Genomic DNA, 14885 nt, shown 5'->3' with positions numbered 1-14885 from the left:
GTTAAACATATTAATATAGTACATAACATTTGAACTTTAAATAGTTTGTTTGGATTTGCAGTAATTTTAATCATTTCATTTCAGTTTTCTAATCTATGATTAACTATAATACACACTCTCTGTTTTTAAATAGAAGAACCTTTAGAAAATATTTTTATTATTATTTAATAGATTTCGTTTAAATTCTCAAGATAATTTTTTTATATAAAAAAAGGTTTCAATTTTACTCTTGATTTTAATGACCCAACTTCAATATAGGGTATTATTGCGAAATAATTTAATGAAGATATATATGATTTTTTTATAATTTCTTGAAAAAAATCTAAAAAGATAATTAAAGGAGGGATACTAACTAACTACGAATTGAGATGGAAAATACCAAATGATAGTTTATACTTTATACACAAAAATAGAAAACGATCCAAAAATTCTCAATATTGTGAGTAAATTTCTTATCCCCAAGACAATATTATACATTTTAGCTTAGGTTATCGGAAACAATGTATTTGTAAATATTCTTTTATTTTGATGTCCAATCCTTCTTTTTTTTTTTTTTTGGAAATTCTGAATATATAATATAAGGGATGAAGTGTTGTATAAATAAAAAATTTTTAAAAATGGAAAACTTTTGCATACCCCACCTATATAAACGACCTCTCTCTCCTCTCCGCATCGGCCCATTGAACAATGGCAATGCAGTGCCTTAGAAATCAGCCAAATATGCCTCTCCCTTTGAATTTCGACCAAGATAAAGACAACGAGACCGGCATGATCTTCGATCCACGGCTCCTAAATCTCCAACCAAACGTACCGACACAGTTCCTTTGGCCCGACCACGAAAAACCCTCCATGAGTTCCCCAACGCTCCGAATCCCTCTAATCGATCTGGCGGGTTTCCTCTCCGGCGATCCTCTCTCGGCCTCGGAGGCTTCCAGGCTCGTGGCCGATGCCGGGATGAGACACGGCTTCTTCCTCGTCACCAACCACGGTGTGGACGAGAGGCTCATTTCGCGTGCCCACACGTGTATGGACACGTTCTTCACGTCGCCTTCGTGCGAGAAGAAGAGGGCGCAGAGGAAGTGGGGAGAGATGTCTGGTTACGCCAGCAGCTTTGTCGGAAGGTTCGCCTCGAAGCTCCCCTGGAAAGAAACGTTGTCGTTTTGTTACTCGTCCGACAAGAAAACCCATTCCGAGACAGTTAAAGATTACATCTACGGTACCATGGGAGATGGATACGAAGAATTCGGGTAGGAAAACATCGTAAATCATGAATAAACTTTCTTCTTCTCCTATCCGATCAACATCAATCTTAGAAAACGTATATACTAAAGTTTTTATTCACAGGAAGGTTTATCAAGAGTACTGTGAGGCCATGAGTGATCTCTCTCTCAAGATCATGGAGCTACTCGGAATGAGCCTCGGGATAGAAAGAAGCCGTTTCAGGGAATTTTTCGAAGAGAATGATTCGATATTGAGGCTTAATTACTATCCACCATGCAAGCAGCCGGACCTTGTGTTAGGGACGGGACCTCACTGTGACCCGACATCTCTAACCATACTTCACCAGGACCAAGTCGGCGGCCTTCAGGTCTTCGTAGACGGCCAATGGCAATGCGTCCCTCCGAACCCTAGAGCGTTCGTGGTCAACATCGGTGATACCCTAATGGTAATTACTACAAGAACGCATTATATTTACAATCAGGGTATAGTTTAGATTCAAGTAATTATGGTTTTTATAATCTGGTGGTATAGGCGCTAACGAACGGGAAGTACAAGAGCTGCTTGCATAGGGCGGTGGTGAACAGCGAGAGGGAGAGGAAATCGGTGGCATTCTTCTTGTGTCCGAAGGGTGATAAAGTGGTGGAGCCACCGAAGGAAATATTGGTCGGGGACAAGACAGAGAGAGCATACCCTGATTTCACATGGTCTATGTTCCTCCACTTCACTCAGAAGCATTACAGATCCGACATGAACACTCTCCAGGAATTCACGAAATGGCTTCAGAATAGGGGATGAAGTGAAAGTGGTTACGAGCAAGAAAAATCAATATCAATACTATAATATGTTAATTAATTATAATCATATATATATATATATATATATGAGGGAATTAATAAAAGGGTTAATGAGTAGACATTGTGTGGATGCCCGGGAAAGTGACTTCCAGTTATGGAAGGGTTTAAAGAGAAAACAAGAAAAGGGGGCTTTAGTTGGGTTTTGTATCGAAAGAGGGAAGGAACAAAGGGATAGAAATAGGAAAAGACGATGTTTTTTGTTTCTGTTTATGATGTTTGGTCTGCTGTAGGATCAAGTGGATGTTCACATGAATCGCGTTGTGTTGCTCTCTTTATTCGTACGAAATTATTTTAAATTGTTATAAGAAAAACATGTATGGCCATTATTAATGAATGTATGTTCCAAAATTGAATATCATATCATTGCCCATCAATATCTAGGTTATGACCAAGTTTTGTGGATTGGGTTAATTAATTAAACAATAACTACAATCTATAGCACCTATAGAATGCGAATTAAGAATGTATAGAAGCATATACACACACACACACACATACATATATATATATATATATGTATGTATATGTATGTGTAACCATCAAAGATGTCCATATTAAGGTTATCAAGATCAAGTGGATCAGGTTGGAGAAGGCAAGAACACCCAATGGTCCACTAATTTAATTAAACACAAACAGAGGAATATCCTCAACTTGCTTGCTTCTCGTTTTTAAGTTCAATTTCTTTCACGTGGAGAAAATTCCTAAACCATATATATAACATATTTTTCGTATTTATATTCAACCCCGAGATTCACTCTTCATTGCAAGAATAATAAATAAAGCGTATGATTAAAAAAAAACTTTATTATGGTACATAGAACAAATTTATCCATGAGATCAGTTGAAGATCGACTTATAACAATAATAATAATAATTATTTTTATGAAAATAATAATAATAGTTATTATTATTTATAATATATGCTTTATACTCGTTTTTTTTTCTTTATCTTTGGATCTCTTCGTCTTTGAAGATATGGTAAGAATCTCAAAGATGTGGTAGGAAATTAGGGATGATTTTATTCAAATACAACATGCATACATTGTTGTCACACAATACCATACATGTGGCGCTCCACTAGATAATCTAGTGTGTATATATTTATTTAAAAAAATCAAAACGGGTCTAACAGCTTGAAGTCAAGTTTGTAAGTTTGGTGAAAATGATACAGAATTTTAATTTGTAAAAAAAATTGAATATTTTTTTACAATGGATATTAAAAATCAAATCTCAAAAAAATCAACCATTTTTATTTTATTGATATTAATCAAATCAAATTATAAAACCAAATCTCATATATATATGAACTCTGATTGGTTTTTGTTATTAATATGTAACTCTCCAAATAAAGGTTAGAATATAGGGGAAAAAAATAGTATTCATATACATTTTTCATCTCATATCTCTAAATTCGTTTGGTATTCCGTAAAAGTTTATCCAAATATGCAAATGTTGCATTTTATGAGTTCACCATACCACATTAAACCATAAACTTTTAGAGGTGATACACCAATCAAACTTTAAAAATGTGTTTCATTTTTAATTGCAGTTTGAATTTATTAAACTTGATAACATATATATATATATATATATGTGTATACCTTCAACTTTTTATGTAATCATACGTATACGTATACGGCGATTAATAAAAAGGTTTAAATTTGATCATATACGTAATCGATAAACTAAGCGTATATATCACCAAACAAGCTCATGCTCGCATCACCAAACTCGAATATTCGAGCGTATATATACACGTACGTACTAAATGCTACAACTCCTAGAAATTAATCAAAATCCATATATTATATGCTAAAAGACGGGAGATTATTGAACGAAAGGAAATATAAATTTGTGGAGTGAATAACAAAGATTGGAGTTAATAAAAAGCCTGAGGTCTCAGTGAGTACTGAACAAAGCAAACAAAAAAGGGAAATGGCCCACCAACATATTATGAACAGTATTTGCCGATTCCAATATCCATTTAGGAATCGACACTCTTTATTACATTTTGTATTTTTTCCAACAAAAAAAAAAAATAACTCTGCTACATTTTTGTCTCTAAATCTATCTGGAGATTCGAAGGTTTTCCAAAGATAATGTTTTTGTCGTATCCTTGTAATTTTCTTGCAAATATAGGAGTGTTCATTTTAAAAAAAATATATATATATATATGAGGGGTGTGTGCACAAAATAAAATAAAAATCCAAGTACAATTCTAAAAATACATTTTTTTTTATAATTTGATTCAATTAATTCTTCGGATTCGGAATCAGTCTTTGATAAATTTTTTATTTATCTAAATATTTTTTTCTATATCTCGATTCCAATTCGAGATAAAAAAATGTTGATCTTTTACTATTACAAATTGAGTTAAAATTACATATTGATCTTCAAAGGACTTAAATAAGATTTTTATAATGTATAATATATATATATTTATGATATCTCAAAATACGTACTCAGATTGTAATTGAAAAATATTTTGAAGGATTCATGGACAACCCCTGTAATAAAAATTTAATTTGTATTTGATGGTGTATATAAAATAAGGTAAGAAAAGCCCAAAAAAAAAAAGAAAAATGAAAGAGATAGAGAGAGAATCAGCCGCCACAACCCACAAGTCCAAAATTGTCTTTTCTTTTGTCCCCCACTCGCTTCACGACAAACTTGGTATAGATTACGTTAATATCTACGAAACTATTAATATTTATAAACAATCTTTTATCCAACGATATATACTATATATATGTATATATCGATTGGCTCGTTATAATACCACATTGAATTTGTTATAAGTGACCATAACCACTAAAATTAAATGCGGTTCTCGATCTTATAATACACTGACCCTCTCTCTCACTCTATATATATATATATATACTGCATAAATAAAACTATTCCTCGAAAGTTGAAATGGAAATTAAAAACAATGAAAGAAGCTGTCATATGAAAACTGCAGAATTTCATCATCAAACTCAAAATTTTAATGTATAATACAAAATTTATCATTTAGTCAAAATGGAGCGTTCTCAAAGTCAAGTAATTAGGCAGTTTTTTTTTTTTTTGATTTACTTTCACTTTTTACATTTTTCATCAGAAACTAGAATCCAAAAAGCATATGGACAATGCATATATTTTGTCTTTGGTCTAGCGCTCGACAAAAGTGAAATAATTGTTTTTTACATTGGGAAAAACAATAGTTTGTCCTTGTTCGATTTTTCGCAATGGCCGCATGGCCCATCCATTTTCAGAATTATATTTTTAATCTTTAATTTCCGCATGTCTCATTTTTCTTCAACTACGATATAATTTGAAAAAGAAAACGAAATTAATTTCAATTTTTCTTGACCGATGTAAATATCTCACGTGAGAATTTGAGGATCTTTTATCTACATTGCCACAAATCTTCCTGCCTTTAAAAAAAAAAAAAAGACAGTTCGTGTTCTTATTTTGAGATTTCTAATGTGAAAACAGATCGGGTATTCTGGGTTTTGAAGATACATGATTCTGTATTCGTGTTTAGAAAAATATTATCTTATTTTTAACTTTATAAAATTCGGATATTTACTGTCTATATATCCGTCGTTAAACTCAATTACTCACCATACCCGAACATGCTAAAAGTTAAAAAAACCATTGACTTTTATTGATTTTAGAAATATTTTAATAATTTAATTTAAAAATATATTAAAATTCAAAGATATAAATATTATTTTATTCATACTCGTATACCCAACTTCCCTTAAAAAAAATTCGAACCCGTAGTTTGGATTTTTGGTCTCATCACAAAAGTCTTCAATTTTGTTATATAGCGCGCGAATATCTGCATTTCGAATATCCGTAAAATTGAATATCTAAAAATTCGTGGATTTCAAATAACGACGCCCATACCTATTCGTACTCATAAGAAAATTTTGTTTCTCCATGTTTCATTCCTCATTTGAATTATAACCCTTAACCCTATGAATGGTTTTTACGCAATGGAAGGGAATACAATATTAGAAACCTCAACTGCATGGTTGAAATATGTACCAAGTCTATATTTTGTTTAGTCTTAGTTAGTAATGGATTCAAAAAAAATTAGAATTGGAAATAAACTTATTTTTTTAATAGGGAAAAACTTAATTTTCTATGGAATATTTAACAATTCTATTTAAAATTTTATAAACTTTATAAAGAAATGAATTTTTTAAAATTAAACAATTGGGTATGTGACCCATTCATTTAGCCTCTAGTCTTAATCTGACAGTGAAAAAGATAAAACAAAAAATTTTAATATTTGGATTCACTAATTATATTCCACTTCTTAAATGCATACATATATATACGTATATGTATATCCAATGATATTAAGTTTTTCCCATCTACAATCCTCGTTCTCCAATAGAAGACAGGTAAATTATTGTATTTTTTTGGGGGGGAATGTGAGTAAATCTTCCAAATATATTTCACATAAAAACGAATAGTATCTTAAATTTATACAAATAAATGAATTATATTCAATTTCGTCACAGAAACCTCAAAGTTACTGTTCGGTTGCACATTGTCCATATCTGAGATAGTTATAAATTTCAGAAGATTTAACCCAAAATCAAAATGAACGAAAACAAATAATTCATTCAGCAGACGATTATATACCCAAAAGATAGAACAAAAATCTCGGATTCTATAACGAATATATTAACAAAGAGGATGAGGCGTGATCGAATTATTACAACCTTGGGAGAGATATCTGAATCTGATTGTGGAAGCATCCGTTCCATCTGCCCTTCTATTGACTCAACCTTCTCTTCCGGCAAGACTCTCCTCAGTACGCCATAGGCGAATCTTCCATAAAGTTTAAGAAAAAAAAAACAAAGGATATGAGAAGATTCTAAATCTATTTTTTTTTACAAGAACATAGGTCTTAAAGGGTATTCAACTGTATCATGTTTCAGTTTCAACTTCTCACTTTAACTACAGAAACTAATTTCTCCACTTCCAAGAACACGGGAGAGTATCAGAACCATACTGTAATTTTGAGAACATTGTTGATATATACAGTCCACGTGCTACCATTGATGAGAACTTGCCCATTCCTAAACCTGGAAAGAGTAACCTGCAACGACAAAACATCGATTAAAAGAGGGATTAAAGGGAGAAAAAAATGATTCGGGACTGCACTCTCGATAACAGACAGAACATGTGAAGTAAGAAGACTGTAATAAAGATTACATCTCTATTACAGAAACATTGGTGCTGGCTTTCTTCTTCGCATTTACCATCAAGATCGATGGTTTTTCTTGCTCGGCTCAAGAAACCAGCAAGCAGGCCTTGAAATTCTAAATGAATTATAGAAGGGAAAAGAACAGCAAAAATACAACCGGGCAATCGGAGTGATGCTGGTTCAAGAATAGAGTAAGATCATATATTGAAGAGAAGCACATTCTTCACCAAATCTCGCGCCGAAAAGAAGCATCCTCCACCTTCCCTGAAGAAACTGACAGAAATTATGGTGAGTTTCAAAACAAGACTGAGGAAATTAAACGTTTCCAAAGAATCCAAAACCATAACCACGTACCCATTACGAGTTCAACGTCCTCAACGAACCCCGTTATCGACATTTTCATCAGCCTCATCAAGAACCCGGAACTTTAAAAAGCTCAGGTTGATGTTGTTGTGACTTTCAACACGATCCTGCACCAAATTTGGTTAAAGGGTCAGTACAATAAATGGAATTTTACTTGTAAGAACTACATAAAAGTGTTTATCTTCGTGCATACACGAATTTCAGAATTCGAAGGAGCTTATGGAGCACTCAAACTGAGAAGAATAAGGATGAAAAAAAGACGGTTTTACCTTTATCCGACAAGGGGTTCCAACTACAATATCTACCTTTATACTCTTGAGACAGCAAGAAGATAGCCATACCGCCCCTCCATATACATCAAAGTCAGCAAAAACCTTAGCGTAGAACTGGCGTTGCTAGCAAATGCAGATTACACAAAAATCCCAATACACTAAGCCTTTGTCCGAAATCTCATACCTGCTTGGCTAATTAACACAAAGGCCAGCGTGTTTTTACCCAGCACAAGACCAAACATGATCAGCCAAATCCGCTGATATAGGAACAATGTCATCATACAGAAATTCAAAATACACAGAACAAGAATCCTCATAAATTTATAGTCACTCAGCTGCCACACGACTGAAAGTTTCAAACTTTGATGGATATATCATAGCGGCAATAGGAAGAACGTTCTAATTCTCACAATCAAACTACAGGAGAAAGCTTTGAACTTGAGCAGCATTTCTTCTTTGATTAAATTAGTGAAACGTGAAGGAGAAAATCGACTAGGAGATTCACAATACAAGAACCCGTCATATGTGTTTCTACCCAGATGATCAGACAGGAGAAGATTTCAAAGATGGCCGACAATACCTGGCCAGTGCGACCGCGTCCGACCAGATCAGAACCATCGCCATCCAGGACCATGTCAAAGGTCATTTCCCGAATTGGAAATTCCCTTCTCCTTCAGCTTCTCCCTCGCCGGAGCCGAGACCCGAAACTTCGCGACGGCGTTAGGGTTTCTCCTGCTCTTCCTCGGACTCCAACTCATCCTCATCGACCTCCGCCTTCTTGTTTCTCCTCCTCTTCTCCGCCACGGAACTCACCGGCGGGCGCCACTAATTCCGAGTTCGTGTCGCTCTCGTCCACCTCCGATTCCGCCATCTCCGTCGCGTTCCGCTTCTTCTCCGACTCTTCCTCTCCTTCATCTTCCGCTCCTCATTCTTGTCGGATAAAGCTAGGGACGGCATTGGATGTGACTGAGGCGAAGAACTCGAAGAAGAAGGAATGTAGGGTTTCTCTCTCCTTTTATATATAGTTTTCCGTTTTCGGACAAAGAGAGGGGCGGTTACCGACTGTTTGGATTTGTTTCGGTTGTTTATTTCGATTTTTGAAAATTAATAATAGATTTTTGACGTCCGACGTTTTAGTCTTACGTTCTTCAACTTGGATCGTCACTTACATTCTGCCATGAATCGAGATCCATATGTTTGATACATATATTAAAAATCTACTTATTATGATTATCCAAAATTAAACTAATTCAGATACATCATTTAAATGATATGTCAAAATGGATCGTGTTATACGGATCAACTCAATCTAACCTACTATAAACTCAAATGGATTCATCTATTTAGCTAATTTTTTAAAATTGATTAAATAGATTTTGACACATTCAACCTATAGATTAAATGGTTAACCCATTAAATCTATTATATATTTAATTAAAATTAAACTCATTTTGTAACTAATTAAAATTGTTATATTTAGATATATAAAAATTAATATATATATTACAGCACCTTTAACCAAAAAAAAAATTAATATATATATATATACATATATGCGTATATGAATTCAATCGAAATATTTGGTATCGTTTTACAATCAAATCGTACCGAAAAATTCGGTTTTGTTTCCGAATCGAATCGTATCGAAAAATTCGAATCGTATAGAGTTTACAGTTCCGAATCGAATCGTACCGAAAAACTCGGTGTCGTTTTCGCATCGAATCGTGCCAAAAAGTTGGTTTTGTTTTCAAATTGAATCGTATAGAAAAAATCGGTGTCGTTTCTGAATTGAATCGTGACGAAAAAATTCTAATTGTATAAAAAAACTCGATACCGTTCCGAATCGAATCGTACCGAAAAACTTTGTGCCGTTTCCGCATCGAAATCGTGCCGAAAAATTTCGTGTCGTATAAAAAATTCGATAATATTCCAAATCGAATCGTACCAAAAAATTCGAATCATATCAGAAAACTCGATACTATTTTCGAATCGAATCGTATTGAAAAAATCGGTGTCGTTTTTTAACCGAACCGTTCAAAAAATCTAAATGACAATATTTCTAAACCATCGAATCAAATTAAAAAAACGAAAAAATCTGATTTTTTTTGAGAAATGTATAATTTTTTTTTATAAACTATCGAATATAATATAATATCCGATTTTGTATATATTTTTATTGAATCGAATAAACCAAATCGAATATTAAAATGATAATTCATAGGTTATATGAGTATACATATTAATAGAATAGTTATACATATGTATAAGTAGTTTGTGAATATATAAATGGGTTTATATGGTTTACACGGATTTAATAGATCGATCTAATCTAATCCACTGTTATTAACGGATCGACCTAACCTAACCCATTTATTTTTGAAATCCAAATGGATTGGATCTAGATTGGGACAAACCAACTGACATCACTTTTTTATTAAGAAAAAGATCGCTAACACATCTAGAGGAAACTAACAAGATTTAGAAAAGAAAAAAAACTTTAGGAAACATGATATCGTGTTTGTTGTCTAAAACTCATGCCATGAAACATAAGACTTTGTGACATTTGTAGTAAATGTTACAGCTTCACCAAAGTGATATTATATCAAACTACCTTATTTTTCCATATAAACTTCATACTATATTTTTTTTAATCTATTTTTATGTGATCAATATGACCACTATATAAATGTAAACGATATGATCAATTTAGTGACCACCATATAATTTTAACGATATAACTAATGTAACCAACATTATTCTAAAATATATCACGATAATCACTAATGAGACAAAAAAAATATAGAATGGTATGTTATGAAGTCTATACAACAAAATAAATGTATTTTTTATAATAAACCCAACTGTATAGACAATTATTTAAATGGACTGTAATCATTAACAAATAATAATATTGATAAAGACAAATTAAAAAGGTGGGTCTTCCTAACATTATTATTTAATAAGCCTATGTTTTCGATAGTTTCTCTTTGGTAACTATATAAAAACATCAAAAACCATTGAAATGAAAAATATTTGAAGAAAAAAATCAGAACAAGAGTTACAATATAGAGAGGAAGGAGAAGAGATATAGAGGAAAGGAAGAAACGTTTTCTCTGTTGTTCTTTCATCAAAATAAATCCTAGTCAGACTAAATCAAACTAAACCGAACCAAACCATCAATAACCAGATATTCATTCTAATAGCAACCACCAAGTGTACAATCAATATGGTCCCCTCAAAATTAATTTTAGAATACCATTTTGCTCATACTAAACTATTACACGTTTAGAATTGTATGATTCAAAATATATCATTCTAACTCTTTAGCTTAGATCCGTGATTTCTATCTCAGCCATCAAAATTATATTTTTAGAATTTATTCAAGATATGTATCATTCATTCCACACAAACACATATATATATACACTTCATTTGGTTACATGACGTAATATATATACATAATTTAGACAATTTGATGCTATTATATGGGTTGGGTCCATTTCACCGATATATACAAACTCGACATCTCTTTGGACGTTTCAAAGAATCACGAAGTCTTGTCTGAAACCATGCATGAATCTTATTTCTATCAACATGGAAATTCACAAGAATGGTGGAACACTTGAAACAATTAACAAAGTGGATATGTACCTTTTAACATCGAGGGAGATATTTCCTGTCAGTTCCGCAAGAGCTTTGATTCCCCGTGGAAACTCTCCAATATGATCTCTTCATCGCCATTTCTGTGCAATGAGGTATATATTCCTTTGAGAGCAATTTTTCTTTTTGGGGAAATAGGGTTTCTCATTCTATTGCAGGGTTGGTTTCATCTCAAAAGCCCCTGTCTGGTTGATCTTCGAACTCCTTGGATGAACTAAAGACATATTGCCGCTAGTCAGGAAGAAGTACGGACTACATTAGGAAAAGATTCAGACTTTTACCTTTGGGAAACTGTTCTCATGTTTCATGTCCACTGCTTTGTTTGATGTCTGCCGATAAAAATGGAAGAGATTAAGTTGTGTGTGTGTACATATATATATCGGTTAAGAAACGAAACTGCATCATCATCATGACCTTTGAGTCCAGAAGCCAGATTTCAGATCCATAAGCTTTAGGGGTTGTTTTCATGCTGCGAATTCCTTTTAACTTCCCACCCGTCGAGGGATCATGAGACTTGAGCCTGCACGATATGCCAAGCAACTTTCTTCTTTTAAAAAAAAAGACATAGGATGCGAAAGGGGTTTAAGCAGTTTTAGAGAAATGGACAAACATTTGCGAGTGCGTGGTATCATTCTCCCTCGTCGAGTCATCAGGGGTTGCACTTTTAGCCTGCAAGCCGATGATTATTGATGTCTGTATGTGTATATAGGTGAGATATATACACAGAAGAAAGGTCGGTTTCACCACTTAATCTGTATGTAAAGCTTGAAACTTACATTAGGAGAGCGTTGAGAGGCTTTGAGAGATGTCCTTTGGTGAAATGCCTGAAAGAACAGAACATGCCTAATGTTGTGAGCTCTATGGTCATGCAACGAAGGATTTGAGAATAACAACCACGGAGGGGTAACGTACGTATTTTTCCGTAGGCTGACTTTTAGATGAAGCAGAATTCAATTTCGCATTCTGCTGCTCGGGTTCTTCTGAATTAAGCTTAAACCTGAAACTCGTCGGAAAAGGAAACGGGAGGAAATATATTGTCAGTAGCCAACTTATATAGGAATGTCATTTAAATTACTAAAAGGGTATCAATTTATCGTTCTTACCGATGTCTTGATCGAGCCCTTTGTGCTGTTTGGAGGTTCGGTTCTCTTGGAACCGTGACTTTGGCTCTGCCGCCGTTGGAGTTGACACAACCTGCCTGTAAAAATGCAGTTTTGGTTAGAATGCTATTTCCTTTGCTTCAAGAATTACAACTTTAGTATGGTTGATCTTGAGAGACATGTAAACTTATACCATGTATCATATATACACATACATACATACATACATACATACATATATATATATACTATTTCTGTACAAAAAGAGCCTGACCCTACAAGGATATTGTATAGACTTCACTAGGTAAACGTAGTTTATGACAAGAGAATTCATATCGGACGAGGATTGATATCTCACGTAACCAATCAAAGCCGATATTTATCAGGAAAACCTAAAAAGGAAAGAACCAAAGGTCGACATGCTTGAAGAAGAATAAGAGCAACATTGCTGACCGAGCAGTCAGGAAATGATTTCAGTCCATACAGAATCCATTCTATCTTTTAAGACAAACAGATAAACCAGTAACCGATTTCAGACAAACTTGATCACCTTGCAAAAGAAACCCGCCTCCATTTTCCGTCTTTCGGTGTCTTGGTTTCGGGATCTAGGATGTAAGAGGGACGATATCTTGTCGTTGAGCTTCCCTAATGACCTCTGACATCTGAAATTCATTCCAAACAGATTGAAAATGGCGAGAAATATATAATTCGAGAACACGATTTTTTTTATAAAAAGAAAAAGAAAGGGCAAAGCGTGCGGTACCTTCTCAGGAGTTGAGTAGAGTAAGTGTCTAAGGGTTTATTCTGTCTTGCCAACAAAGAAGCGGTAGGTTTTGTCAAAGTCGAAACCCTCGAAACAGTTGATTTAGTTCTCGACTTAGGCTTCGTACTCGGAACATCGCTAACAGTTTCGTTATAATATATAAACCCTGACAACGGATGAAAAGAATCAGAATCTTGTGACCTTTTTCCACAAACCAGAAGAGAATTTAGAGACAGCAAGAAACAGAGATCGGTAAGCGAGGATTCTCTTTTACCGTTGTATTTATCTTCACGATCCAAACCGACATTCAAGGATGTGATGTTGGGATTTCGAGTCTCGCCCGTTTTATAATCTCCGTTGTTGCTTATAAATTGCTCGAGGAAATCGTTCCTCCAGTTGGACAGTAGGCTAAAACCTGAGCCAAAACGCATATATAATGAACTTGAAAATCCAATGAGAAACTAAAAAAGACTTTTTCTATTTTCAGATTCCAATCTTTATGTCAGTCTTCATGGCTCCACGAGCAAAATCTTTACGTTCAAGGCAAGGAATTAAGACAGTGAAGAACAAGATCTCTGTCTGGAAAGTTATAACTGGAAAAGTTCTGTTCATCTAGCAAAATCTTGCTATGTACATGATTTACGTGAAGATTTAATGTGGGATTTTCATGCACTGAGATCCTGAACAAGATTCCGACAATCAAACAGAGACGTTGAAACTTAAAGAGGGGAATTTATCTTACGAGAAGGAGGATAATCTCCTGAACGTTCGAACCAGAGCTCGGCTTCTTTGGTCTCCGAATCGGATTCCGGTCTGGAGAAATCATAGAATCGAGGGGCGTCGTACTCGAAATCGATGTCGAATTCCTCAACCGTAAACCCTGCCCCGGACATTTCCGGATCCATTATGTCGGAAGTTCCCGGGGAAATGTTGGAATTCCGATATCAGAAGACAGAACCGTGTCAGAGTTTCGCATCAATCAATCAGAACAAACAAAACCTCGATGTCCTCGCGGCTTGAATTATTGTTCTCTCTCCCTCTTCCCCTCCCTTCCGGATAATTTCCGAGGAGAATCCAGAAAACTCTCCCCGTCGATTCATGAGGCGGTGAAGATCATTTTCCCATCAAATCTCCGGAAATTTTCTCGGGAATAAGAGAGAATTTTCCCGAGGAGGAAAGGGGAGGGAGAGGAGAGAGGGGACGGAAACGGCGCCAATTTCGTTGGGAGGAAATTAAACAAACAGCTCAGGTCTTTAAATTTTCACTTGGGTTACTTTTTATATTTACAAAATAGGCCTGAACTTTATTGTTTTTTGCAGAAAAGACCGAAACAATCTCTCTCCAACGGCCTTATAATGTTGGCCTCTCTCTCTCTCTCTCTCTCTCTCTCTCTCTCTCTCTCCTGTGAAAGGATTTAAAATTTTTTACCCAAAAGTTTTCCTT

At 34.4% G+C, this 14885-nt stretch overlaps 2 protein-coding genes and 1 long non-coding RNA gene across 10 annotated transcripts; 1 reads left to right on the top strand and 2 right to left on the bottom strand.

The window, feature by feature from the left end:
* The first annotated feature begins 637 nt into the window (after window positions 1-637).
* On the top strand, window positions 638-2413 carry LOC104818267 (gibberellin 20 oxidase 3). The gene is made up of 3 exons (XM_010547772.1): window positions 638-1247; window positions 1345-1666; window positions 1753-2413. The coding sequence occupies exons 1-3, from the start codon at window positions 688-690 to the stop codon at window positions 2014-2016; spliced, it is 1146 nt and encodes a 381-aa protein (XP_010546074.1). The 5' UTR covers window positions 638-687; the 3' UTR covers window positions 2017-2413.
* A 4244-nt stretch (window positions 2414-6657) lies between these two features.
* Window positions 6658-8974, bottom strand: LOC104818266. Of its 6 annotated transcripts, XR_772628.1 has the most exons (6): window positions 8500-8973; window positions 8104-8176; window positions 7917-7993; window positions 7639-7754; window positions 7090-7557; window positions 6658-6905 (listed from the first exon to the last, which is right to left on the bottom strand). It is a non-coding gene; the product is annotated as an uncharacterized LOC104818266 (long non-coding RNA). The 6 variants fall into 6 exon arrangements; XR_772626.1 differs by having other exon boundaries at window positions 7917-8176; window positions 8500-8974; XR_772630.1 differs by having other exon boundaries at window positions 7090-7176; window positions 7293-7557; window positions 7917-8973.
* Window positions 8975-11185: 2211 nt separating this feature from the next.
* On the bottom strand, window positions 11186-14651 carry LOC104818265. 3 transcript variants are annotated; one of them, XR_772624.1, is made up of 12 exons: window positions 14185-14651; window positions 13717-13857; window positions 13443-13608; window positions 13230-13341; window positions 12683-12777; window positions 12492-12576; window positions 12356-12403; window positions 12190-12272; window positions 11994-12099; window positions 11861-11908; window positions 11571-11793; window positions 11186-11480 (listed from the first exon to the last, which is right to left on the bottom strand). XR_772624.1 is itself a non-coding variant. In XM_010547770.1 (11 exons), the coding sequence occupies exons 1-11, from the start codon at window positions 14345-14347 to the stop codon at window positions 11746-11748; spliced, it is 1095 nt and encodes a 364-aa protein (XP_010546072.1). In that variant the 5' UTR covers window positions 14348-14651; the 3' UTR covers window positions 11477-11745. The 3 variants fall into 3 exon arrangements, 2 of the variants coding, with proteins under 2 accessions (XP_010546072.1, XP_010546073.1); XM_010547770.1 differs by having other exon boundaries at window positions 11477-11793; XM_010547771.1 differs by having other exon boundaries at window positions 11477-11793; window positions 12190-12248.
* Between the last annotated feature and the right edge of the window lie 234 nt (window positions 14652-14885).

Source organism: Tarenaya hassleriana, unplaced genomic scaffold, assembly GCF_000463585.1.
Source record: "Tarenaya hassleriana unplaced genomic scaffold, ASM46358v1 Cleome29, whole genome shotgun sequence".
NCBI lineage: Eukaryota > Viridiplantae > Streptophyta > Magnoliopsida > Brassicales > Cleomaceae > Tarenaya > Tarenaya hassleriana.
Note: the sequence above shows the minus strand (reverse complement) of the source record. Positions and strands in the feature narration are given on the sequence as shown.

Coding starts and splice junctions, on each gene's coding strand:
- LOC104818267 (XM_010547772.1), top strand. CDS start 688: ATGGCAATGCAGTGCCTTAGAAATCAGCCAAATATGCCTCTCCCTTTG. Junction 1,248..1,344: donor GATGGATACGAAGAATTCGG/GTAGGAAAACAT, acceptor TTTTATTCACAG/GAAGGTTTATCAAGAGTACT. Junction 1,667..1,752: donor ACATCGGTGATACCCTAATG/GTAATTACTACA, acceptor CTGGTGGTATAG/GCGCTAACGAACGGGAAGTA.
- LOC104818265 (XM_010547770.1), bottom strand. CDS start 14,347: ATGGATCCGGAAATGTCCGGGGCAGGGTTTACGGTTGAGGAATTCGAC. Junction 13,342..13,442: donor TCTACTCAACTCCTGAGAAG/GTACCGCACGCT, acceptor AATGAATTTCAG/ATGTCAGAGGTCATTAGGGA. Junction 11,794..11,860: donor ATGAGAACAGTTTCCCAAAG/GTAAAAGTCTGA, acceptor ATATGTCTTTAG/TTCATCCAAGGAGTTCGAAG.